General features: G+C 47.4%; 1 protein-coding gene across 1 annotated transcript in view; it reads right to left on the reverse strand.

Moving 5' to 3' along the window:
• Positions 1–20,842: 20,842 nt before the first annotated feature.
• The window catches only part of LOC145335765 (E3 ubiquitin-protein ligase TRIM39-like), a 56,884-nt gene continuing 53,355 nt past the window's right edge, over positions 20,843–24,371 (reverse strand). Inside the window, exon 12 of the mRNA XM_080181488.1 lies at positions 20,843–21,393. Within this exon, the coding sequence (XP_080037614.1) occupies positions 20,843–21,393 (551 nt within the window). The remainder of the gene's footprint in view (positions 21,394–24,371) is intronic.

Genomic DNA, 24,371 nt, shown 5'->3' on the forward strand with positions numbered 1-24,371 from the left:
AATAGAATGACCAAAACTGTACACAGGATTCCAAGTGTGGCCTTACCAATGTCTTGTACAACTTCAACATGATGTCCCAAGTCCTGTATTCAATGTTCAGAGCATTGCAATGCTCTGAATTGCAACAAAACCTCCTTACTTTTATCCTCCGATCCTTTTGCAATAAATGCTAATATCCAATTTGCCTTTTCTTAATGCTGTACCTGCATACTATATTTCCCTCTCTCTCTTAGCCCCTTCCATTCTCTATTCTGCCAGCACATACTCTCTCCACTTCCTCTCCTTCTCCCTTCCCTCATCGTTCTGCTTTATCTCTCCCCGAGCACTCCCCTTCTGCCCCTCTCTCCTTTGTCTTTCCAGCAATTTCTCTCCTGCTCTGCTTTCCTTCCCCACCTCAGATTGAACATTTCCCCCTCCCCCCCCAACGTTCTCCCCCCTCTCCCAATCCCGTCTTGCACATTCTCCCCCATCTCTCATTCCAGTCTTGCACATTCTCTCCCCTCTCCCACTGTCTCTCATGCACTCATTCTTTTTCCCATCCTCCTGTTTTTGCTAACACCCCTCCATCTTTCTTACACTCTTCTACTTTTACATTCACCCTCATGCTCACTCTCTGACTCACACTGTGCCTTTCTCCCTGAATCCTGCGTTGTCTACTCCCCTAATCTCATTGTTAGAGAGCTTCCAAGACACTTCCTGCCACCTTCCCGCTCTCTCTGTCCTCCCCTCTCTTTTTTCTCCACCCTCCAGATTTCCTTGTCACACTGCTCTCTCTCTCACTCTCTTCTGCTTCCACGCCCTCCAGACACCCGATCTCTCTCCAATCCCACTCTCCATCTCTTGACTCCAGCTCTCTCCACTTCTCTATTCCCCCCTCTCTGCTCCGTTTTCTCTCTTCTCAACCTCATTCACAGCTTTCATCTCTCTCCTCTCCCCTCTCTCTCACCTCCTGGATTTGCTTCCTATCTCATTTCTTTCCTTGAGGCTCATATCTCCCCTACACCTTATTGTCCTCTCCCTTCACTTCTTTACCTCACTGTGCTCTCTTCTCCTCACTCCATCTGTTTCTCCCTGTGGGATTCTACCCCTCTTCTCACACTCTCCTCTCTTCATCTGACTAAATCACTGACTGTGTTATTTTAACTTTCCCCCAGCTCCAGCCTCTCTGACTCTGGATCCAAACACAGCCCAACCCCGCCTCATCCTGCCTGAGGACCGGACCCGTGTGAGATTTGGAGAGAAATGGTAGCCGCTCCCTAACACCCCGGAGAGGTTTGATTCCTGGTCCTTCGTTCTGGGATCAGAGGGATTCACGTCAGGGAGACATTACTGGGAGGTGGAAGTGGGGCAAAAGACTTGGTGGCGGCTGGGAGTAGCCCGAGAGTCTGCAGAGAGGAAAGGGACAATCGAACTGAGCGCCGAGTTTGGGTACTGGGCTGTGGGGCTGAATCCCAGAAGCAGTTGTTTTGCCCTTACTTCCCCATCATGCACCTCCTTCACCCCAAGAGTGAAATCCCAGAAGATCGGAATTTACCTGGACTATGAGTGTGGACACGTGTCATTTTACAATGCAGATAACACGTCCCATTTCCACACTTTTACCCACACTTTCACTGAGAAAATCTTCCGCTTTTACAGTCCGGGATGGAATGAAAATGGGGAAAACCCTGCACCACTGACAATCTGCTGGATTAAAGATCATTAACAAACCCATCCCATAACTTCACACCGCCTCTCTGCGCCCTGCCAGCTGTCAGACCATAAGATATAGGAACAGAATTAGGCCACTTGAAACCTGCTCCACCATTCGATCATGGCTGATGTTTTTCTCATCCCCGTTCTCCTGCCTTTTCCCCATAACCCCGATCCCTTATCAATCAAGAACCTATCTATCTCTGACTTAAGGACAATTAATGGCCTGCCCTCTACAGCTTTCTGCGGCAAAGAGTTCCACAGATTCACCACTTTCTGGCTGAAAGAATTCCTCCTCATCTCTGTTTTAAATGATCTTCCCTTCAGCCTGAGGTTGTTCCCTCTGGTTCTAGTTTTTCCTACGAGTGGAAACATTGTCTCCATGTACACTCTAACCAGGCCTCGCAGTATCCTGTGAGTTGCAATAAGATGCCCCCTCACCCTCCTAAACTCCAACGAGTACAGGCCCAGCGTCCTCAACAGTTCCTCATATGACAACCTCTTCATTCCAGGCATCATTCTTGTGGACCTCCTCTGGGCCCTTTGCAAGGTCAGAACATCCTTCCTTAGATATGGGGTCCAAAACGGCTCACAAAGCTCCAAATGGAATTTGACCAGAGCCTTATACGGCCTGAGAAGTACATCCCTGCTGCTGTATTCTAGCCCTCTCGACATGAATGCTAACATTTCATTTGCCTTCCTAACTGCCGACTGAACCTGCACATTAACCTGAAGAGAATCGTGAACAATGACTTCCAAATCCCTTTGTATATCTGATTTCCTAAGCATTTTCCCATTTAGAAAATAGTCTGTGCCTCAATTCTTCCTTCCACAGTGCATAACCTCACACTTTTCCACATTGTATTCCATCTGCCACTTCTTTGCCCACTCTCCAAATCTGATCAAGTCCGTCTGCAGCGCCCCCTCCCCCCTGCTTCCTCAATATTACCTATCCCCCTGCATATCTTTGTATCATCTTCAAACTTAGCAACAGTGCCTTCAGTTCCTTCCTACAAATCGTTAATGTATATTGTGAAAAGTTGTGGTTCCAGCATTGACCCCTGAGGCACACCATAGTTAGTGGCTGCCATCCTGAGAAAGACACCTTTATCCACACTCTCTGCCTTCTGTCAGTCAGTAAGAAGTCTCAATCACCAGGTTAAAGTCCAACAGGTTTATTTGGTAGCACCAGCTTTCAGAGTGTTGCTCCTTCCTTTGGTGAGTGAAGAGTTGTGTTCACAAACAGGGCATACATAGATACATACTCAGTTTACAAGACCATGGTTGGAATGCGAATCTTTACAGGTAATCAAGTCTTAAAGGTACAGACAATGTGAGTGGGGAGAGGGTTAAGCACAGGTTGAAGAGATGTGTAAGGCTCCAGAGAAGATGTCGTAACTTCGCTGCTCCGGAGAAGGACTGGTCAATGAAGGATACTCTGTCCGCCGTGTCCCATGTTTGGCTTCTGAGGAGGTCGTGCGGTTTTCCGCAGTGGTGTGTCAGAACTGTCGATCGATGAGTCAAACGCCATATCCTATTTTATGAGGACGTCTTTTAGCATCTATGGGTGTCCGTTGCAATCCTCCCCTGCCATTCAACCAATCCTCTATCCATGTAAGATGATGAGTGTGGGTCTCACTGACAGGTGGAGAGAGAAGCCAGGTTAACATTCCTGGAATAAACCCTGGGAACTGAAAGATCAGCAATGACTTCTGTAGGGCTGGGAGAAAGAAGGACGGGGAGAGAAGAAACAAATAAAAGTTTAATTGTGGGGAGGAACTTTCCGGGTAGAGCTGTGAACTGCAGAAACCCAGTGACCTTCCTGCCTGCAGTGTTTCTCCACAGGCAGAAGGTGGTGGGACATCACCATGTTTGAGATGAATCAGGGCAGAGATCTCCAGGGATGCTTTCAATAAAGTAATTTCTATTTAGGGAAAAAAAGGAGAACAACACAAAGAGGAGAAGAAAATTTGTAAAACAATAACAAGCTCCCCGCTTTGTATAAATTCCCAGGAGTTAATGCTAGATCTGCAAGAGCAGCTGTCAGGATTTCCACCCCAATCTTACAGAATTCTTTCCCTTCTTCACAATGATGAACAATTTGGCTGTCATAGTTTTCAGCGGTGAGCTGGGCATTTATTTTGCGTATGTGGTAGCGGGGGTGCGGGGGGTGGGGAAGTGGTGGGGAAGGTGGGAGAGCAGCTGTTGTTGTGATACTCGGCCATCTCCATTTTGGGTTCAAGCAGTGAACAAGTGCCATTATTGTGCTGCCTGGTCTGTTAAGTATTTCCATCATTTTCTATTTATATTAATCACCAGTTGGTTTGTTTCTAGTATTTGAGATAAAGTTGTCTGCCTAACTGACTTCAAACTCTCAGCATGGTTCAATAATGTTCCCTTAATGATTCAATAACAATGATGAACTGCAATGGGTTTGCACAGCTCTATAAATATTGCCCAGAATGCCATGATCAAGGGGATATTTGGAATGAAACTGGAAGGAAGAAAACTTCCGTGTTTATGGGAGGTTTTATTTTACATTAAAGTAGCAAGCTGTCTTGAGACAGTTGAAGATGTAGTTTGAATGCAGCCAGTCCATCACACAAAACAGCCTCCCATCCATTGACTCTGACTACACTTCCTGCTGCCTCGGCAAAACAGCCAGCATAATTAAGGGCTCGACGCACCCCCGATATTCTCTCTTCCACCTTCTTCCGACAGGAAAAAGTTACAAAAGTCTGAGGTCACGTACCAACTGGCTCAAGAACAGCTTCTTCCCTGCTGCTGTCAGACTTCTGAATGAACTTACCTTGCATTAAGTTGATCTTTCTCTACTCCCTAGCTATAACTGTAACAGTACATTCTGCACTCTCGTTTCCGTCTCTATGAACGGCATGTTTTGTCTGTATATCGCGCAAGAATCAATACTTTTCACTGTATGTTAATTCATGTGACAATGATAAATCAGTTCAGATTGTAAATGATGTGATGCTGCTATGAATATGGATTTGAAAATCTGTCAGTATTGATCACGATGTGTGAACTAATCGAATTTATAGGACATCAATGTTTAACCAAATGAAAAGCAGTTCAGTTGCTGCACTAATATGTTAGTGGAGTCACAGTTATTGTTAATTTCTGGTTTGTCTGACGTGTCTCATCATTGTCCACCTCAGCGAAATAATCTTTTAATCACTAGTACGTAATTACTTGTTTTACTAACATCTTTAATGTTCTTTGTAAATGGAACCATTTCCTGTTATTATATTGAATTATATTTAACACCCATGTTAACATTACATTTGGAAAATGATTTTCCAAACAAAACGATCTGAGAACCACTGAAATAGAAACAGTTTTTCCCAGAGATTCCACAGTTCATCATTAAATCCAAGAAGCAGAAACGCAACATGTTGTTGGTGCTTGTCGAGATAATGATGTGGAAATGCCGGCTTTGGACTGGGGTAAACAGAGTAAGAAGTCTCACAACAGCAGGTTAAAGTCCAACAGGTTTATTTATAGCAAACGCCACTAGCTTTCGGAACTGCCTATTCCTTCGTCAGGTGGGTGGAAGGAACAAGCAGTTCCGACAGTTAATGGCGTTTGCTGATAATAAACCGGTTGGACTTTAACCTGGTGTTGTGAGGCTTCTCACCTTGTCGAGGGCGGCAGTTTTCCGGGGAGTGGCATCGGATTGGTCTGCGAGCCTGTCACTCAGAGAGAGAGGCGGGTCTCTGTTGACGAGGGAAGCCGAATGGCTGGGATATCTACCAATCAGAAGTAGCAGGCGGGGTTCCGAAAGTCCTGGAAGATGATTGGTTGAAACTTCTGTCACTCTGAGCGCGGATTACCTGCCTCCGGGGCGAGGAGGTGTTCTGGACGTTGATTGGTCAAAGTGCCTGCCCGTCATACACGGGAGGATGAGCTTCCGGTCAGTTCGAAAGCTGGTTGGTTGCATCATCTGTCACTCAGCGTGTGGTCCCCCTGTCGTTGGCAGCAAGGGTCAGATCAGAGCACAGCCGCACCGAGCAAGAGCAGTTCGTAGAAGATCAGATCGGGAGGAGGAATTGTCCACCTGTTAACAGGCACAGGTGAGAGAGGCTTCCTCTTCGGTGAGGGTTGAAAAGTAATACAACCCCTAAAGTGCAGAAGGAGGCCAGAATGTCACGTTCTAGTGGGGAGTCCAATAAAATTCATGGGAGCTAAACTCGTATTGTTTGGGGATATTGGTGGGGAGGAAAGGAGGTGGGGGATGATGGAGGTAAGGAGATGGGGTTGTAATGGAGGTGAAAGGCGATAATGGGGGTAGATAGCTGAAGGAGGATGATGAGGGTGAGGAGATGAGGAAGAGGGGGATAATCAAAGCAGGTTTTGAGGAGGAGCAGGGGAGGGTTGTGTCACTTGAGAAGCAGTGGAAGGATTGTTAAGGAGGAGGCTGGAGAGTGGTTTTAGGAGGGGAGAAGGTTGATGGGGTTGAGGACTGGGAGAAGGGGTTCAGGAGGAGGGAATAGAGATTAAGGAGGAGCGATACCGTGTTAAGGAGAAGGGGTGTAGGGTATGAAGGAGGGGCAGTAGTAAGAGTGGTGAAGTTGATGGGAGAAAAGAATGTAGTTTGTGGGATAGGAAGTGCAGTGGGGTATGTGTTGAGGAGGGGGTATGACAGGGTGATAACAGCGACCATTATGAAATTAATTTGATTGATTTTATTCAGGCCTCAGTGAATACCAATCCCAGGGAATAAATTAAAACTATTGTCAGATTCAACAGCATTCAAATTACACAAAAGAAATAAACACAGTCTGACACTCTCTGAGGCTCTGAGGCGGAAGTAACATTTGCTAACCTCAAAGGCACAGAAAAATGTCTGTCCCACCAGGTGTATGTGCCAATTAATGTGCACATCATCACCGGGTGGGTGGGTGGAGAGGGGGTCTGCTACACAAGATTCCAGCGTGTTGGATTATTAGTGAGGATTCACCGGATGAAAATGGGATTCCCCACATAGACCCCCCGCCCAAGAAACGCTGTTAAGGGATTTGAGGAAAATGTCTCGTTTCCTCCTGCAGTCTTAACTTGTGGAAGTTAAGGGGATTGGCCATATTAAATTGTCCCTTGGTGACCAAAGACATTTGGGTTAGGTGGATTGGCTATGCTAATTGCCATTTAGTATCCAGTGATGTGTAGGTTAGGTGGATTGGCCGTGCGAAATTGCCCCTTAGCGTCAGGAGGATTAACTAAGGTAAATACATGGGGTTACGGGGATAGGGCCTGGGTGGGATTGTGGCCGGTGCAGGCTGGATGGGCCAAATGGCCTCCTTGTGCACTGTAGGGATTCGAAGACTTCCGACTTCCGCCACAGGCCTCGTTTCCAGAATGGAAAATTCCTTCTAGAATTCCAAATCAGGACAATGTGTGTGTCTGCTCTGGGGTGAGGGTGAGGGTAGGGGGAGAGGGGAGGGGGTAGGGGGAGAGGGGAGGGGGTAGGGGGAGAGGGGAGGGGGGAGGGGGTAGGGGGAGAGGGGAGGGGGGTGGGAAGGAGGGAGTTGGGGGAGGGGGAGCGGGTGGGGGGGTGGGAAAGAGGGTGTTGGTGGAGGGGGAGGGGGTGGGGGGGTGGGAAAGAGGGTGTTGGAGGAGGGGGGGATGGGAAAGAGGGTGTTGGGGGAGGGGAGGGGTGGGAAAGAGCATGTTGGGGGAGGGGGTGGGAAGGAGGGTGTTGGGGGAGGCAGAGGGGGTGGGAAGGAGGGTGTTGGGGGAGGGGGTGGGAAGGAGGGTGTTGGGGAGGGGGTGGGAAGGAGGGTGTTGGGGGAGGGGGTGGGAAGGAGGGTGTTGGGGGAGGGGGTGGGAAGGAGGGTGTTGGGGGAGGGGGTGGGAAGGAGGGTGTTGGGGGAGGGGGTGGGAAGGAGGGTGTTGGGGGAGGGGGTGGGAAGGAGAGTGTTGGGGGAGGGGGTGGGAAGGAGGGTGTTGGGGGAGGGGTTGTGGGAGGGGGGAGGAGAAGTGGGGGTGGGCAGTGGCAGTGGAAAGGTTCTCGCTGGGAACAAGCCAAATAGTAATAATTGCTGCTGATGTAATGTGTTGGTTAATGTGGTTTAATGCTAACAGCGATAACAGGCTTAGAATAAAAGTTTGTTATATCTGTAAATAAGCGAATGAAACCTGCACAGATCAATGTGCCCTTTGCCCCATAAAATAGCTGTGGTCACTTGGACCTTTGGACCATCGCTCTCTGAAGGTGTGTCCCCAGCCCATGTTGAATAAACCAGATTAACTTTACTCCTATCCCAGCAAAACCCGACACTTTTAGCATGGCCAATCTACCTAACCGACACATCTTCGGACACAAAGGGACAATTTAGCGTGGCCAATCCACCTCACCTGCACAATCTTTGGACACTAAGAGGCAATTTAGCAGGGCCAATCTATCTAACCTGCACATCTTTGTAACCAAAGATGTTAGTGTTGGTGTCCAAAATAGTTGGGCCAGGGTTTGTGTTAGACAGGAAGATTTTTTTAGGTGTTTAGCCTGGTTGAGTTTCCCTATTAGGCCAGAATTCTCTGGCCATTCAAGCCAGTGAGATTCTCCAGTCCTGCTGGCAGCACACCCCCATCCATGAGTTTCCTGCTGGCATGGGGTGCTGTCAATGGGAATTCCCACTGACGGCGATGGGAACCAGAGAATCCCGCTGACAAACAACACACCACCTCCAGCCGAGGGGCTTGGAGGCTGGTGAACTTGAGGTTTTTAGGTGTCCAGATTACCAGCAACCTGTCCTAATCCCCCCTGCTCACGCTACAGTTAAGAAAGCCCACCAACACCTCTACTTTTTTTGGAAACTAAGGTAATTTGGCATGTTCGCTACGACTCTCTCCCACTTTTACAGTTGCACTATGGAAAACTTCTTTCTTGTTGTATCACAGCTTGGTATGGCTCCTGCTCTGTCCAAGACCACAAGAAACTAAAGGGCCATGAATGTAGCCCAATCCATCATGCAAACCACCCTCTGTCTACACTTCTCGCTGCCTCAGAAAAGAAGCCAGCATAATCAAGGACCCCACATGCCCCAGACATTTGTCTCTTCCAGCTTCTTCCATTGGGAAAAAGCTACAAAGGTCTGAGGCCAACTCAAGAACGGCTTCGTCCCTGCTGACTTTTGAATGGAAATACCTTGTATTAAGTTGATCTTTCTCTACACCCTGACTATAACCCTACATTCTGCACTCTCTCATTTCCTTCTCTATGAGTGGTATGCTTTGTCTGTATAGCACGCAAGAAACAATATTTTTCACTGTATACTCACACATACAACAATAATAAGTCAAATAAAATCAAAGAATCTTGTCCTTTACGTTTGATTCAGACTATTTGGTAATGGGGTTTGTTGCGTGTCTAATCTCTGGGTTGTGTTTTTTTCCTGTTTGTTGCCCATTGCAATGGCACAAAGGTGTCCTATGAGTCTAGTTTTTAAATGTTGATTTGAGACATTGTTTAGTTTGGACTGACAAGATTACATTGTGTTGCTCGGATGCAATGTTTGATTTACTGAGGTGGTTCTCATGTGTTCTTGTTTTGTCAGAGGCTGTGGCTTAGAGGTATCGTCATTGGACTCGCAATCCAGAGATTCGGCGTAACGTCCTGGGGTCCTGGCTTCGAATCCCGCCACAGCAAATGGTGAAACTTGAGTCTGGAATTAAAAGTCTGATGATAACCATTGTCGATTGTCAGAAAAACCCATCTGATTCACTAACGTTCTTCAGGGAAGGAAATCCACCATCCTTACCTGGTCTAGCTTACATGTGACTCCAGAACCACAGCAATGTGGTTGACTCTGAAATACCTTCTGAAATAGCTCGGCAAGCAAACTAGTTCAAGGGCAGTGCTAGTCCAATGAATGAAAAGAGAGGAAATGCTGAAAACTCCCCAGAAACAATAGAGAATCAAGGGATTGTGAATCAGTCGAGTGAACCTTCATTGCACTCCCTCTATGTCAATATTCCAGGTGTGGCCTCACCAAGCGTCAATACTCTCTGACGATTAAGGAATGTACATTACTGTCTAGCACTTCCTGGCCACTCAAAAATAAGCAATATTAGCATACATGGGATTGGGGGGTGGTGGGTAATACACTGTCTTGGATTGAGAAATTTGGGACACAAAACAGAGAGCAGGAATAAATGGGTCTTTTTTCAGGTGGGCCAGCTGTGATGGGTTTGGGACTGTAAGGATCAGTACCTTGGGCTTCAGCTATTCACAATGTTTTAGATGTCGGGACTAAATGTGATATTTCCAATATGACACAAAACTCGGTGTGAACTGTGAGGAGGATACAAAGAAGCTGCAAAGGGACTTGGAGAGGCTGGGTGAGTGGGTGAAAATTTGCCAGATGGTTAGCGCTGCTGCCTCACAGTGCCAGGGACCCGGGTTCAATTCCGATCTCAGGTCATTGTCTGTGTGGAATTTGCACATTCTCCCCATGTCTGTGGGTTTCCTCTGGGTGCTCCGATTTCCTCCCACAGCCCAAAGATGTGTAGGTTAGGTGGATTGACCATACTAAATTGCCCCTTAGTGTCAGGGGTACTAGCTAGGGTAAATGTGTGGGGTTATGGGGATAGGGCCTGGGTGGGATCGTGGTCGGTGCAGACTTGATGGGCCAAATGGCCTCCTTCTGCACTGTAGGGATTCTATGTTATTCTGATATGGGCCAAACGTGAGCAGTTGGGATTGCTGGGAGGGCACCATGGATCAGTTGGACCGAAGGGCCTGTTTTCATGCTGTGTTGCTCTATGACAGAGCAGGTTCAAAGGGCCGAATGGTCTACTCCTGCTCCAACCTAATATGCTATTATGTATCGTTTTTAATGCCCTTAATTGATGGCATGTTCCTCGAGTAAACGTTTCAACTAAAAGACAGCACCTCTGGCAGTGCAGCATGTCCTCAGTACTGCAGCAAGTGTTGGCTGGTACATGTTCGGAACTCTGGATTCAAAACCATATTTTTCTTCTTTCAAATCATAAAGTTTAAAGTTTATTTATTGGTGTCACAAGTAAGGCTTACGTGAGCACTGCAAAGAAGTTACTGTGAAAATCCCCGAGTTGCCACACCCTGGCACCTGTTCGGGTACCCTGAGGGAGAATTTAGCATGGCCAATGCACCTAACCATCTGGTCGCAGCAGCTGAGGGACTTCACTGGTGCAACATTTATCAAGAAGTGGGAAGCAGAAGATCTGGTCTGAAGGAGTGTTAAGCCAGAAACATTGCATTAGCGTTTTCCAACTACTCTCCTTCTCTAACCCCCAAAAAAGGAAGGTAAAAGTGAAGCTAAGTTTTATACATTTTTTCAAACAATTGTGTTGGTGCTCAAAATGTCAGTCAGTGGGGTTAAGTGCTGTGGTTGTGAGATGTGGGATATCTGTGATGCTTCCAGTGTCTCGCCTACTATATCTGCAGGAAGCTCACCCTATTGCAGCTCCTTACAGAACGCATGGATAGGTTGGAGCAGCAGTTGGATGCACTGAGGAGCATGAAGGAGGCAGGAAGCGTCATAGATAGGAGTTGAGAGACATGGTCACACCCAAGGTGCAGTCTGATGGGTGACTGCCAGAAGGGGGAGCCAGTCAGTGCAGGAATCCCCTGTGATCATCCCCCTCTCCAACAAGTATACCATTTTGGATACTGTTGGGGGAGATGGGCTGTCAGGGGATCCACACAGAAAGAAGGCTCACAACACCAGGTTAAAGTCCAACAGGTTTATCTGGTCGCAAAATCCACTAGCTTTCGGAGCGCTGCTCCTTCATCAGGTAAGCGGCAGGGTAAGGGAACAGGTAAGAGACACTTACCTGACGAAGGAGCAGCGCTTCGAAAGCTAGTGGCTTGTGCTACCCAATACACCTGCCGGATTTTCACCTGGTGTTGTGAGACTTCTTGCTGTGTTTACCCCTGTCCAACGCTAACATCTCCACATCATGACTATCAGGGGATACCAGCAGCAGCAGCGGCCAAAGCAATGGCACCGCAGCAGGCTCTGTTGTTAAGCAGGGAGGGATAAAGAGGACTAGAGCAATAGTTATAGGGGACTCTATAATTAGAGGTGCAGATGGGCGTTTCTGTGGATGTGAAAGAGACTCCAGGATAGTATGTTGCCTCCCTGATGCCAGGGTCTAGGATATCTCTGAATGGACAGAAAGCATTTTGAAGGGAGAGGGCGAACAGTCAGAGATCCTGATACATATTGGTACTCATGACATAGGCAGGAAGAGTGATGAAGTCCTGCAGCAGCAGTTTAGGGAGTTAGGTAGAAAGTTAAAAAGCAGGACTTCTGGGTTGTAATCTCAGGGCTACTCTCTGTACAATGTGCTAGTGAGGTTGGGAATAGGAAGATAGTGCTGCTGAACACGTGGCTAAGCAGCTGGTGTAGGAGGGAGGGTTTCCGATATCTGGACCATTGGGGTCTCTTCCGGGGCAGATGGAACATGTAGAGGAAGGATGGGTTGCATCTAAACTGGAAAGGCATAATAAATATTCTGGCCGGGAGGTTTGCTAGTGTCACACGGAAGGATTTAAACTTGTTTGGCAGGCAGGGTGGCAACGAAAGCAAAGGTGAATTAGCTGAAGGGGAACCTGAGAGTAGGGCCAGTAAAACTCAGAGAAATAGCAGGCAGGGAGGGATTGCTAATCAGAGTCTGGTGGACTGAGGTGCATTTGTTTCAATGTGAGAAGTGTAACAGGTAAGACAGATGAACTTAGAGCTTGGATTAGTACTCGGAACTACGATGTTGTTGCCTTTACAGAGACTTGGTTAAGGAAAGGATGTGATTGACTGCTTAACATTCCAGCATACAGATGTTTCAGGCGGGATAGAGGCAGATGTAAAAGGGGTGGGGGAGTTGCATTCCTGGTTGACAAATTTATTGGAGTTCTATGAGGATGTGTCTCAGGCGGTGCATAGAGGAGAGCCGGTGGATGTGGTCTTTCTTGATTTTCAGAAGGCGTTTGACAAACTACCTCACAAGAGGTTATTGCAGAAGGTCAGGGGGCATGGAGTTGGGGGTAGGGTGTTAGTGTGGATAGAGGATTGGTTGTCAAATAGGAGGCAGAGAATGGGGGTTAATGGGTGCTATTCGGATTGGCGGTTGGTGACTAGTGGAGTGCCCCAGGGGTCGGTGCTGGGGCCTCAGCTATTTACCATTTATATAGATGATCTGGAGGAGGGAACCAAGTGTATGGTGTCGAAATTTGCTGATGACACCAAGATTGGTGGAACGGCAAATTGCGCGGAGGGTGTGGAGAGTCTGCAGAAGGATCTAGATAGGCTGGGCGAATGGGCCAGGAACTGGCAAATGGAATTTAATGTTGGCAAGTGAGAGGTGGTCCACTTTGGTAGGAATAATGGTAGGAAGGACTATTACTTACGTGGCGAAAAACTGCAGCAGGCGACGGTGCAGAGGGACCTCGGGGTCCTTGTGCATGAGTCGCAAAAACCCAGCCTACAGGTGCAGCAGGTGGTCAGGAAGGCAAATGGGATGCTGGCCTTCATAGCGAGGGGGATTGAATATAAAAGTAGGGAGGTCTTGCTGCAGCTGTATAGGGCATTGGTGAGGCCGCAGCTGGAGTAGTGTGTGCAGTTTTGGTCGCCGCACTTACGCAAGGACATTTTGGCCTTGGAGGGAGTGCAGAGGAGGTTTACCAGGCTGATGCCGGAGTTGAGGGGGTTGAGCTATGAGGAGAGGCTGAATAAACTAGGCTTGTACTCATTAGAGTTTAGAAGAATGAGGGAAGATCTCATTGAGACATATAAGATGATGAATGGGATGGATAGGATAGAGGTGGAGAGACTCTTCCCGCTCAGAAAGGACAGTAGGACTGGGGGGCAGAGCCTCAAGATAAAGGGGGGGCGGTTTAGAACGGAGTTGAGGAGGAACTTCTTCACTCAAAGGGTGGTGAATCTCTGGAATTCTCTACCCATTGAAGTGGTGGAGGCTGCCTCGCTAAATATTTTTAAGACACGGGTTGATGGGTTTTTGATAAGCGAGGGGGTTAAGGGTTATGGGGAGAGGGCAGGAATATGGAACTGAGCCACGACAGATCAGCCTTGATCTTATTGAATGGCGGGGCAGGCTCGAAGGGCTAGATGGCCTACTCCTGCTCCTATTTCTTATGTTCTTTTGTTCTTAAGGAGAATATCACATTTGTACTCCAGGAGGATACCTCAGAGGGCTCATACAGTGAGGTAATATGGGGAGAGTTCAGGAATAGGAAAGGTGTAATCACAATATTGGGGGTTTACTATAGACTGCCCGACTGCCAGTGGGAGATTGAGGAACAGATATGTGGGCAGATTTTGGGAAAGTGTAAAAATAACAGGGTTGTTGTGGTGGGAGATTTTAATTTCCCCTAAATTGACTGGGACTCACTTAGTGCTAGTGGCGTGGATGGGGCAGAGTTTGTAAGGAGCATCCGGGGCACTTCCTGAAACAGTGTGTCGATAGTCCAACGAGGGAAGGGTCCATCCTGGACTTGGTATTGGGGAATGAGCCCGGCCAGATGGTCGATGTTTCATTCGGGGAGCAGTTCGTGAACAGTGACCACAATTCAGTAAGCTTTAAGGTACTGATGGATAAAGATAAGTGTAGTCTCCTCAAGTATCCTGGCAGATGGACTGCAACCCAGACAAGTGTGTGGTGGTTCATTTTGACAGGTCAAATGGGATGAAGGAATATAATATTAAGGGTAAGACACTTAACAGTGCGGAAAATCAGAAGAATCCTAGGGTCCGAGTTCATCGGGCTCTCAATCGGCTTCGCATGTAGAGGATGTGGTTAAGAAGGTGTATGGTGTACTGGCCTTCATCAATCGAGGAATTGAGTTTAGGAGTCGGGAGATAATGCTGCAGCTGTGTAAGACCCTGGTCAGACCCCACTTGCAGCACTGTGCTCCGTTCTGGCCGCCACATTACAGGAAGGATGTGGAAGCCATTGAAAGGATGCAGAGGAGATTTACACAGACGTTGCCTGGATTGGGTAGCATGCCTTATGAGGATAGGTTAAGAGAGCTCGGTCTTTTCTCCTTGGAGAGACGAAGGATGAGAGGTGACCTGATAGAGGTTTATAAGATGTTGAGAGGTTTTGATCGGGTGGATTCTCAGAAGCTTTTTCCCAGTGCTGAAATGGCTGCCACAAGAGGACACAGGTTTAGGGTGCTGGGGAGTAGGGACAGAGGAGATGGCAGGGGTAAGTTTTTCACTCAGGAGGGTGGTGGGTGCATGGAATCGGCTGCCAACAGTGGTGGTGGAGGTGGAATCAATAGGGTCTTTTCAGAGACTTCTGGATGAGTACATGGAACTTAGTAAGATTGAGGGTTATAGGTAAGCCGAGTAGGTAGAGATATGTTCATTGCAACTTGTGGGTCGAAGGGCCTGTTTGTGCTGTAGTTTTTCTATGTTTTATGTTCTATGTTCTAAGCTAAGGTGCTAAATTGGGGGAAGGCTAATTATAATAATATTAGGCAGGAACTGAAGAATGTAGATTGGGAGCAGATGTTTGAGGGCAAATCAACATCTGGCATGTGTGAGTCTTTCAAGTGTAAGTTGATGGGTGTTCAGAACTGACACATTCTTGTTAGGATGAAGGATAAATGTGGTACGTTTTGAGAACCTTGGATAATGAGAGATATTGTGAGCCTCGTCAAAGAGAAAAATGAAGCATTTGTCAAAGCTGGGATTCTGGGAACACACAAAACAAATGTGGAATACAAGGAAAGTAGAAAGAGACTTAAGCAAGGAGTAAGAAGGGCTAAAAGGGGTCATGAAAAAGCATTGGCCAGCAGGATTAAGAAAAATCCCAAGGCTTTTTATACATATATAAAGCGCAAGAGGGTAGCCAGGGAGACGGTTGGCCCACTCAAGGACAAGGGGGATATCTATGCATGGAGCCAGAGGAAATGGGCAAGATATTAAATGAATACTTTGCATCAGTTTTCACCAAACAGAAGGACTTGGTGGATGTTGAGTCTGGGAAAGGATGTGTAGATAATTTAAGTCATGTTGACGTCAAAAAGGAGGAGGTATTGGGGTTCTTGAGAAACAGTAAAGGAGACAAGTCCCCAGGGCCTGATGGGATATTTCCCAGAATACTGAGAGAGGCAAGAGAGGAAATTGCTGGGGCCTTGAGAGAAATCTGTGTATCTTCACTGGCTACAGGGGAGGTTCCAGTGGATTGGAGATTAGCCAGTGTTGTTCCTTTGTTTAAGAAGGGTAGCAAGAATAATCCAGGTAATTACAGGCTGGTGAGCCTTGCATCAGTGGTACGGAAATTATTGGAGAGGATTCTTCAAGACAGGATTTATTCCCACTTGGAAATAAGTGGTTATATTAGTGAGACGCAACATGGTTTTGTGAAGGGGAAGTCACGTCTCACGAACTTGATCTAGTCTTTGGAGAAAGTGACAAAGATGATTGATGAGGGTAGGGCAGTGGGTATTGTCTACATGGACTTGAGTAAGGCCTTTGACAAGGTCCCTCATGGCAGACTGGTGCAGAAGGTGAAGTCGCATGGGATCAGAGGTGAGCTAGCAAGGTGGATACAAAACTGGCTTGGTCAAAAGAAGACAGAGGGTAGCAGTGAAGGTGTGTTTCTGAATGGAGGGCTGTGACAAGTGGAGTTCCTTAGGGATTGGTGCTGGGACCTATTGCAGACAGCATATATATAAATGATTTGGAGGAAAATGTAACTGGATTGATTAACAAGTTTGTGGATGACACAAAGTTTGTGGATTTGTGGATAGTGATATGACCATCAGACGATACAGCAGAATATTGATCAGTTGGAGACTTGGGCGAAGAGATGGCAGGTGGAATTTAATCTGGACAAATGTCAGGTAATGCATTTTGGAAAGAGTAATACAGATAGGAAGTATACTGTAAATGGCAGAACCCTTAAGAGTATTGATAGGCAAAGGGATCTGGGTGAAACAGGGACAAAAGTCTGAGGTCACATACCAACGGCCTCAAGAGCAGCTTCTTCCCTGCTGCCGTCAGACTTTTGAAAGGACTTACCTTATATTAAGTTGAGCTCTACATCCTAGCTATGACTGTAACACTACATTGTGCACTCGCTCCTTTCCTTCTCGATGAGCAGTATGCTTTGTCTGTATAGCGCACAATAAACAATACTTTTCTTTGTATACTAACACGTGACAATAATAAATCAAATCAATATCAAAGTCGCTGAAGCAGGCTGTTGGCAAGGGGTTGAGAAAGGTGTGTACTCTGCTAGGTTATAACCCAAAAGAACTCCCCAGGAGGATAAGGGTGGCAGGTGCATGGGAACACCAACACTTGAAAGGTCCCCTCCAAGCCACCCATCATCCAGATTTGGAAATATATCAATGTTCCTTCACTGCCCGAGAAGTCAAAATCCTGTAGCTCCCTCCCTAACAGCGCTGTGGATGTACGGACACAGAAAGAAGTCTCACAACACCAGCTTAAAGTCCAACAGGTTTATTTGTAGCAAATGCAACAAGCTTTCGGAATAGGCTTTCCTTCGTCAGGTGGGTGGGAGTTCCACACTGGTGGGTGTACTTACACTGCAGGGAGAGCAGCGATAGAGGCGGGACGTAGAGGGAAGGGGCAGAAGGTTAGGGGAATGGGGCGAAGGAGAGGGGGAACGCAATGAAGCGGAGGGGGAATTAGGTGAGGAGGGTCCCCGGCACTGAGGGACAAGAGATGCAGCCAATCACCTCCGAGGTTCCGCAATACCGCTTCCCTTCAGATGAGTGACAGGCGCTCCGGCCAATCCTGCTCCCCAATTGGCAACGCCCCTGGAACGCTGCGTGTCAGCGGATGAGGCCAATCCGTATCCGGCTTAACTGAAACCTCGCCTCTCTCAGTCTGAGTGACAGCGGCACTGACCAATCGCCCTCCATCTTCCGGGAACGACCTCCTTTTATGTCAATTAGTCATAGTGACCAATCGGCTTCCCCATTGCTCGGAAACCCGCCTCTAAATCTGAATGAATGACACAAGAGCCAATTGTCTTGCGGACCACTCGAAATCCCGCCTCCCTCATGGTGACTGACAGGCGGTTGAACCATTCGCATTTCAGACTCTCCCAAAATCGGTGTTCAGGCGCAGAGCGACAGGGGCGCGAACCAATCGCCTTCTAAGCTTCATGATCCCCTCCTCCTCAGTCTCAGTGACCGGTGTCTTCCCGGTGTCAAGAGCGCCCGCTTCTTCTCTGATTGACAGTTATTGCGACCAATCGACAGTCCCCCGAACCGCCCCCTCAATGTAAATGACATCCTGTCTGACCAATAGGCTTCTCCATTCCAGGAATCCCGCCTCCCTCGCTCTGAGTGACAGGAACACCGGCCAATCAGCTTCTCCATTCCCCGGAATCCCGCCTCCCTCACTCAGTGACAGACACAAACAACATGTTGAGTTTCTGTTCTTTTTTTTAAGGGGGCGGCTGTTCGTTTGTCCTTGCGGGTCGAACCAAGTAAACAAACTTAAATTACGTTTGGACAAAGAAAAAGGGGGCGGCTCCCCAAAAGGAGGGGGGACGGCCCGAACGGAAACAAAAGTACAAAGGAAACTTAAGACAGGCCAGCCTCGGAAATGTCCCGAATTAACACATTGCTGAAGTCGCGGCCTCGCTTGGCTCTGTGGCAGAGGTAGATCAGCTGTGGGCCAACAACCTTTGTACAAATTCACTGCTCGAGGTATGTCACAGCTAAGCGTTAATGGCTCTGGTTGAAAGAGTCGTTCGTGCATGTTAAGTGTACCAGAGTGTAACGCCGGGCTCAGCATGACGGCAAGCACTAGGCTTCTACTGTGCTGTGTGCTGCGATTGGTGATGTTTCCTAAGGAAAAAAAGGCATATCAAAACCTTAATCTATCCTTGTGTCTCTGTATTCTGTGTATTATTAGTGGTTTTGAGGCTTGTGGTGTTCTTTTCAAAATATCATGCTGTGATGTTCCACATGGTTATCCAATTTACCATTCATCTGTTTTACAGTGTTGCGAATATGGCAAGTTGGCCAAATCTTTTGAGGTATTTTTTAAAAAGGTAGTTTTTTTCCCCCCTCATCTTCCCCTTCAGGGATTCGCACTGTGGGTAGTCTCACAACACCAGGTTGGGGTCCAATAGGTTTGCTTGGTAGCGCGAGCTTTTGGAGCACTGCTTCTTCATCAGGTGTGTCACCTGATTTAAGAGCAGCGCTCCGAAGGCTTGTGCTACCAGGTGAACCTCTGAATTTTGATCTGGTGTTGTGAGACTACTTACTGTGCTCTTCCCAGTCCAACGCTGGCAATTCCACCTTCAGGGATCGGCTAGCATTATGATAATGCCTTCACGGTAAGCCCTATCCCCAAGTGAAAGATAGAAGGTATAAGAATATAACATCTTTCACACCACTACAAAGTCCCAAATGCCTCAGAGATGATGACTAGCTTTCCAATTTCGCATTCTGCAGAAAAACATGACAGCCAATTGGCATACAGTTCGATCACAAATAGAAGTCACATGAAGGTCTGGTTAACCTGCTTTCTCTTCATGGTGACTGAGGGAGGAATTGTGGCCAGATCACCAGTTCCTCGTGCCCCATCAGCTCTTTCCACAAGAACGGAACTTGATGGTGCTTTGGCTGTACAGAACGCCCTCTTGACTGCACTAAAGGGTCACCGTAGTTTAATGTGATTTATTATTGTCACGTGTATTGGGATACAGTGAAAATACTGTTCCTTGTGCACTGTACAGACAAAACATACTGTAGTTAAGAAAGCCATCAGTGGATGAGAAACTGGTTTGCATGATGGACTGGACGACGTTCACAACCCTTTGTAGTTTCTTGCGTTCTTGGTCAGAGCAGGAACGATACGAAGCTGTGATACATCTGGACAGGATGCTTTCAATGGTGCATCTGTAAAAGTTGATTAGAGTCATAGCAGACATGCCAAGTTTTCTTAGCCTCCCGAGAAAGTTGATGCATTGGTGGGCTTTCTTACTATTGCGTCAGTGTGGAGGTGCTTTGGCAAAGCAGAGCTCACCCTAGTTTGTATGTTGAGGGCTGGGCCTTGAAACTGAATCTCCTGATAGATGGATAAGGCTGCTGAGTCAAGCTCCCACTTTGATGTAACCATTCTTCATATCATACAATCATACAATCCCTACAATGCAGAAGGAGACCACTCAGCCATTGAGTCTGCATTGACCACAATCTCACCCAGGCTGTATTCCAGTAACCCCACATATTCACCCTGCTAGTCCCCCTGATACTAGGATCAATTTAGCAAGGGGAGCTGGAGTGCTGTGTGCAGTTTTGGGTGCCGTACTTACGCAAGGATATTTTGGCCTTGGAGGGAGTGCAGAGGAGGTTTACTAGGCTGATACCAGAGTTGAGGGGGTTGAGCTATGAGGAGAGGCTGAATAAACTAGGCTTGTACTCGTTAGAGTTTAGAAGAATGAGGGGAGATCTCATTGAGACATATAAGATGATGAATGGGATGGATAGGATAGAGGTGGAGAGACTCTTCCCGCTCAGAAAGGATAGTAGGACTAGGGGGCACAGCCTCAAGATAAAGGGGGGGGGCGGTTTAGAACGGAGTTGAGGAGGAACTTCTTCACTCAAAGGGTGGTGAATCTCTGGAATTCTCTGCCCGTTGAAGTGGTGGAGGCTACCTCGCTAAATATCTTTAAGACGCGGGTTGATGGGTTTTTGATAAGAGAGGGGACTAAGGGTTATGGGGAGAGGGCGGGAATGTGGAACTGAGCCACGACAGATCAGCCATGATCTTATTGAATGGCGGGACAGGCTCGAAGGGCTAGATGGCCTACTCCTGCTCCTATTTCCTATTTCTTATGAGTGAAATCAAAATGTGATTATCGGGGTCTATAAGGCACCTCAGCCCCTGCGGTGCCCAACGGGCACCGAAGAGAGTTTCTGCTTCTTGGATTTAATGATGAACTGTGGAATCTTTGAGAAAAACTGTTTCGATTCCAGCGGTTCACAGATTGTTTTGTTTGAAGAATCATTTTACAAATGTAATCATGGAGCCTCCAATGTAAATTATAATTCTATATAATAACCACAATATGAACAGGTTCCATCAGTTTACAGCTGGCAGGAGGCAGGGAGACGGTGTGAAATTATGGGATGGATCTGTCAGTGACCTTTAATCCCGTAGATTGTCAACGGCGCCGAGTTTTTCCCGTCGACATTCCATCCCGGGCTGAAGATGGGAAAGATTCTCCCAGTGAAAGTGTGGGTGAAAGTGTGGAGATGGGACATGTTGTCCGCATTGTAAAATGACACCTGTCCACCCTCACAGTCCAGGAAAACCCCGATCTTCCGGGGATTCACACTCGGGATGAGGGGCGTCAGTGAGGGGGAGGTGAAGGCAAAATAACTACTTCCGGGTCTCAGCCCCACCATCCAGAATCCAGACTCAGGTCTCAGGTAGATTCCCCCTTTCCTCTTCACAGACTCTCGGGCCACTCCCAGAAACCACCGTGTCTTCTCCCCCACCTCCACCTCCCAGTAATGTCTCCCTGATGTGAATCTCTCTGATCCCAGGACAAATTCCCAGGAATCAAACCTCTCCGGGGTGTTAGGGAGCAGCTGCCGTTTGTCTCCGAGTCTCACACTGGTCCGGTCCTCAGACAGGATGAGCCGGGGATGCGCTGTGTTCGGATCCAGAGTCAGAGAGGCTGGAGCTGGGGGAAAGTGAAAATAACACAGTCAGTGATTTAGAGAGAGGGGGTGGGGAGGGGAGAGTGTGTGAGGAGTGAGGAAGAGAGGAGAGAGGTTTGTGAGGGGGAGGGGTGAATGAGGGGGAGGAGAGAGTGGGAGCAGGAATGGGATGGCAACATGGAGCCAGAGGGAGGGAAGAGGAGGGGGAATAGACCAGAAAGGAGAGGCAGGGAAGAGCGGAGAGAAGATAGTGAGTGACAGAGAGATAGGGAGGGGGTTGAGAAGACAGGTGGAGGGGTGCAGTTGGGAAGAGAGAAAAGAGGCAGGAATGAGAGGGACGAGAGGGAGCCGGAGTGTAAAGAGGGAGATTGAGAGTGGGATGTGGGAGATTCAGAGTGGGATGTTTGAGTGTGGAAGCAGGAGCGAGAACGGCAGAGCAGATGACAGGGGTTGGGATAGTGGGTGAGAAAGAAAGAGCAGAGTGGAGAGAGGATCTGGAAGGCAGATAGTGTGGGAGGAAGAAATAAACAGACCCTTCCATGTTAAGACAGGATGGGAAATAAAGCAGGAGGGGCAGGGAAGAATGTGAGAGAGAGGGAAAGGGGAGAGAGTCTGAAGAGAAGAGAGTGAGGGGGAGAAGTATACCAGAATGATGAGGGAAGGGGATAGGAGGTGAGGTGGAGAGAGATTATGTGTCGATGGGGGAGAATAGGAAGGTGCTGAGAGAGAGTGGGTGAGGAGCAGGGTCAGGGAGCAGGAGGGACAAATGAGTGGCTAGCAGGGAGATGGGATGGTTGTGGGAAATGGGAGAGAGATTGCGGGACAGATTGATTTCCAAGTTAATTACTGTCATAAGTAGGCTTACATTAACACTGTAGTGAAGTTAGTGTGAAAATCCCCTGGTCACCACACTTCGGTGCCTGTTCGGGTACACTGAGGGGGAATTTAGCATCGCGAACCAGCATGTCTTTCGAACTGTGGAAGGAAACCCACGCAGACGTGAAGGAGAACGTGTAGATTCTGCACAGACGTGACCCAAACCAGGAATGGCAAGCGGCTCCCTGGCTCTTTGGGGCAGCAATGCGAACCACTGAGCCACCATGCCACACAAGGTAGGAAGAAGAGACGAATTAAAGAGGGAGAGACAAAGGAAGAATGGGAGGTGAGTGAGAGAGGGAGAAAGGGGAGGGAGAGAATGTAGATGGAAAGAAGTTAGTGGGGAGAAGGGGGGAGTATGTGAGCAGAGGAGCGCAAAAGTGACAGGGAGTGGAAGAAGAGAGAGATAGCATGGTTGGGGAAGGAGAATTTGAGAGAGGGAAGACAGGCTGTGAGAAGAAGAGTGGGGGGGTGACGGTCAAGGTTGAGGAGAGAGGGAGAGGGGACAGAGGTAGAGGAGAGAAAGCTGGAGATAGCGGGTGGGAGGTGATATCTCTGTGAAACATTGTGTAAATGTCACTGTACAGATTGTTCACAATCCGAGTCTGTAAGATATCACACAAAACCTCAATTCCAAGAACAAAAGAATTTGGAACAGGAGTAGGCCATTCAGCCCCTCGAGCCTGTTCTGAGCAAGATCATGACTGATCTGATTAAATATTGCCAGTGATCCGGCCTCTACTGCTCACTGGGGTAGAGAATTCCAACACAAGTGACCCTCTGATAGAAAACAAAATCTCATTTCTGTATTAAATGGGAGATTGCTAATTTTCAAAATGTGCATTATACAAGATGCCATCGCAAGGGAAACATCCACGCAGCATCAATCCTGTCCAGTCCCCTCAGTGTCTTCTATGTTTCAATAAGATCACCTCTCATTCTCCTAAACTCCAATGGATGTAGGCCAAATCTGCTCAGACTTTCATGATAATATAACTACCTTCATCCCAGGAATCAGTCTCTAATTCAATGGTCATTTCTTACATTGTGTATATTAATAATTTGGATAAGGGAAGTGAATGTGCTACTGCTAAATTTGAGATGACACAAAAATAGGTGGGAAGGCAAGTGCTGAGGATGACAGGGTCTACAGAGGGATAAAAAAATTAGGTGTGTGGGTGAAAGCTTGGCAGATGAAAAATAATGCAGGAAAATGTGAAGTTATGCAGATTGGTGGGAAGAATAAAGGAGCTGGATATTATTTAAATAGAGAAAGACTGCAGAAAGCTGCAGCACAGAGGGATTTGGGATCCTTGTGCATAAATCACAAAAAAGCTGGCATGCAAGCTCAGCAAGTGTTAGGGAAGACAAATGGAATATTGACCTTTATTGAAAAGGGAATGGAGTATGAAAATAGGGAGGTCTTGTTAGAACTGTGCAAGTGACTAGTTTGACCACACCTGGAATACTGTTTTCATCCCCTCAACTCAGAAAAGACATGCCACCATTAAAAGTAGTCCAGAGAAAGTTAATTTGACTGATTCCAAATATGGCAGGATATTTTTATCAATCGAGGCTAAGTAGGTTGGGCCTGTACTCATGAGAGGTGACCTTATTGATACATATAGGATTCTCAGGGGGCTTGACAGCTTGGATGCTGATAGTTCATTTCGCCTTGTAGGAGAGTCCACGACCAAAGGGCATATTCTCAGAGCAAAGGCTTATCCATTTAAGACAGAGATGAGGAGGAATTTCTTCTCTCAGAGTAGTGAATTCTTGGAACTCTTCACCGCAGAGAGGTGTAAAGGCTGGGATATATCTTTGGGGCTGAGAGAGACAGATTTTCAATCAGTAATGGAATCAGGGTTATGGAAGTAAGGTGGGAAAATGGAGTTGGAGGATTGTCACATCAGACCAGTCCTGATCTCATTGAATGGCAGAGCAGACTCAATGAGCCAAATGGCCTACCTTTGTCTTATGATTTCATGATCTTACGTAAGGAGATCAAAATATTGCACATTCCTCCAAATGCAGCCTCACTATGGCCCTGTATGCTTGCAGGCACAATTTTTTAAATGTGATTGTCCTTACAATAAACACTAACATTCCATTTATATTCCTAATT

The sequence above is a fragment of the Carcharhinus amblyrhynchos genome, unplaced genomic scaffold, assembly GCF_965287045.1.
Source record: "Carcharhinus amblyrhynchos unplaced genomic scaffold, sCarAmb.v2.hapA scaffold_40, whole genome shotgun sequence".
Classification (NCBI taxonomy): Eukaryota; Metazoa; Chordata; class Chondrichthyes; order Carcharhiniformes; family Carcharhinidae; genus Carcharhinus; species Carcharhinus amblyrhynchos.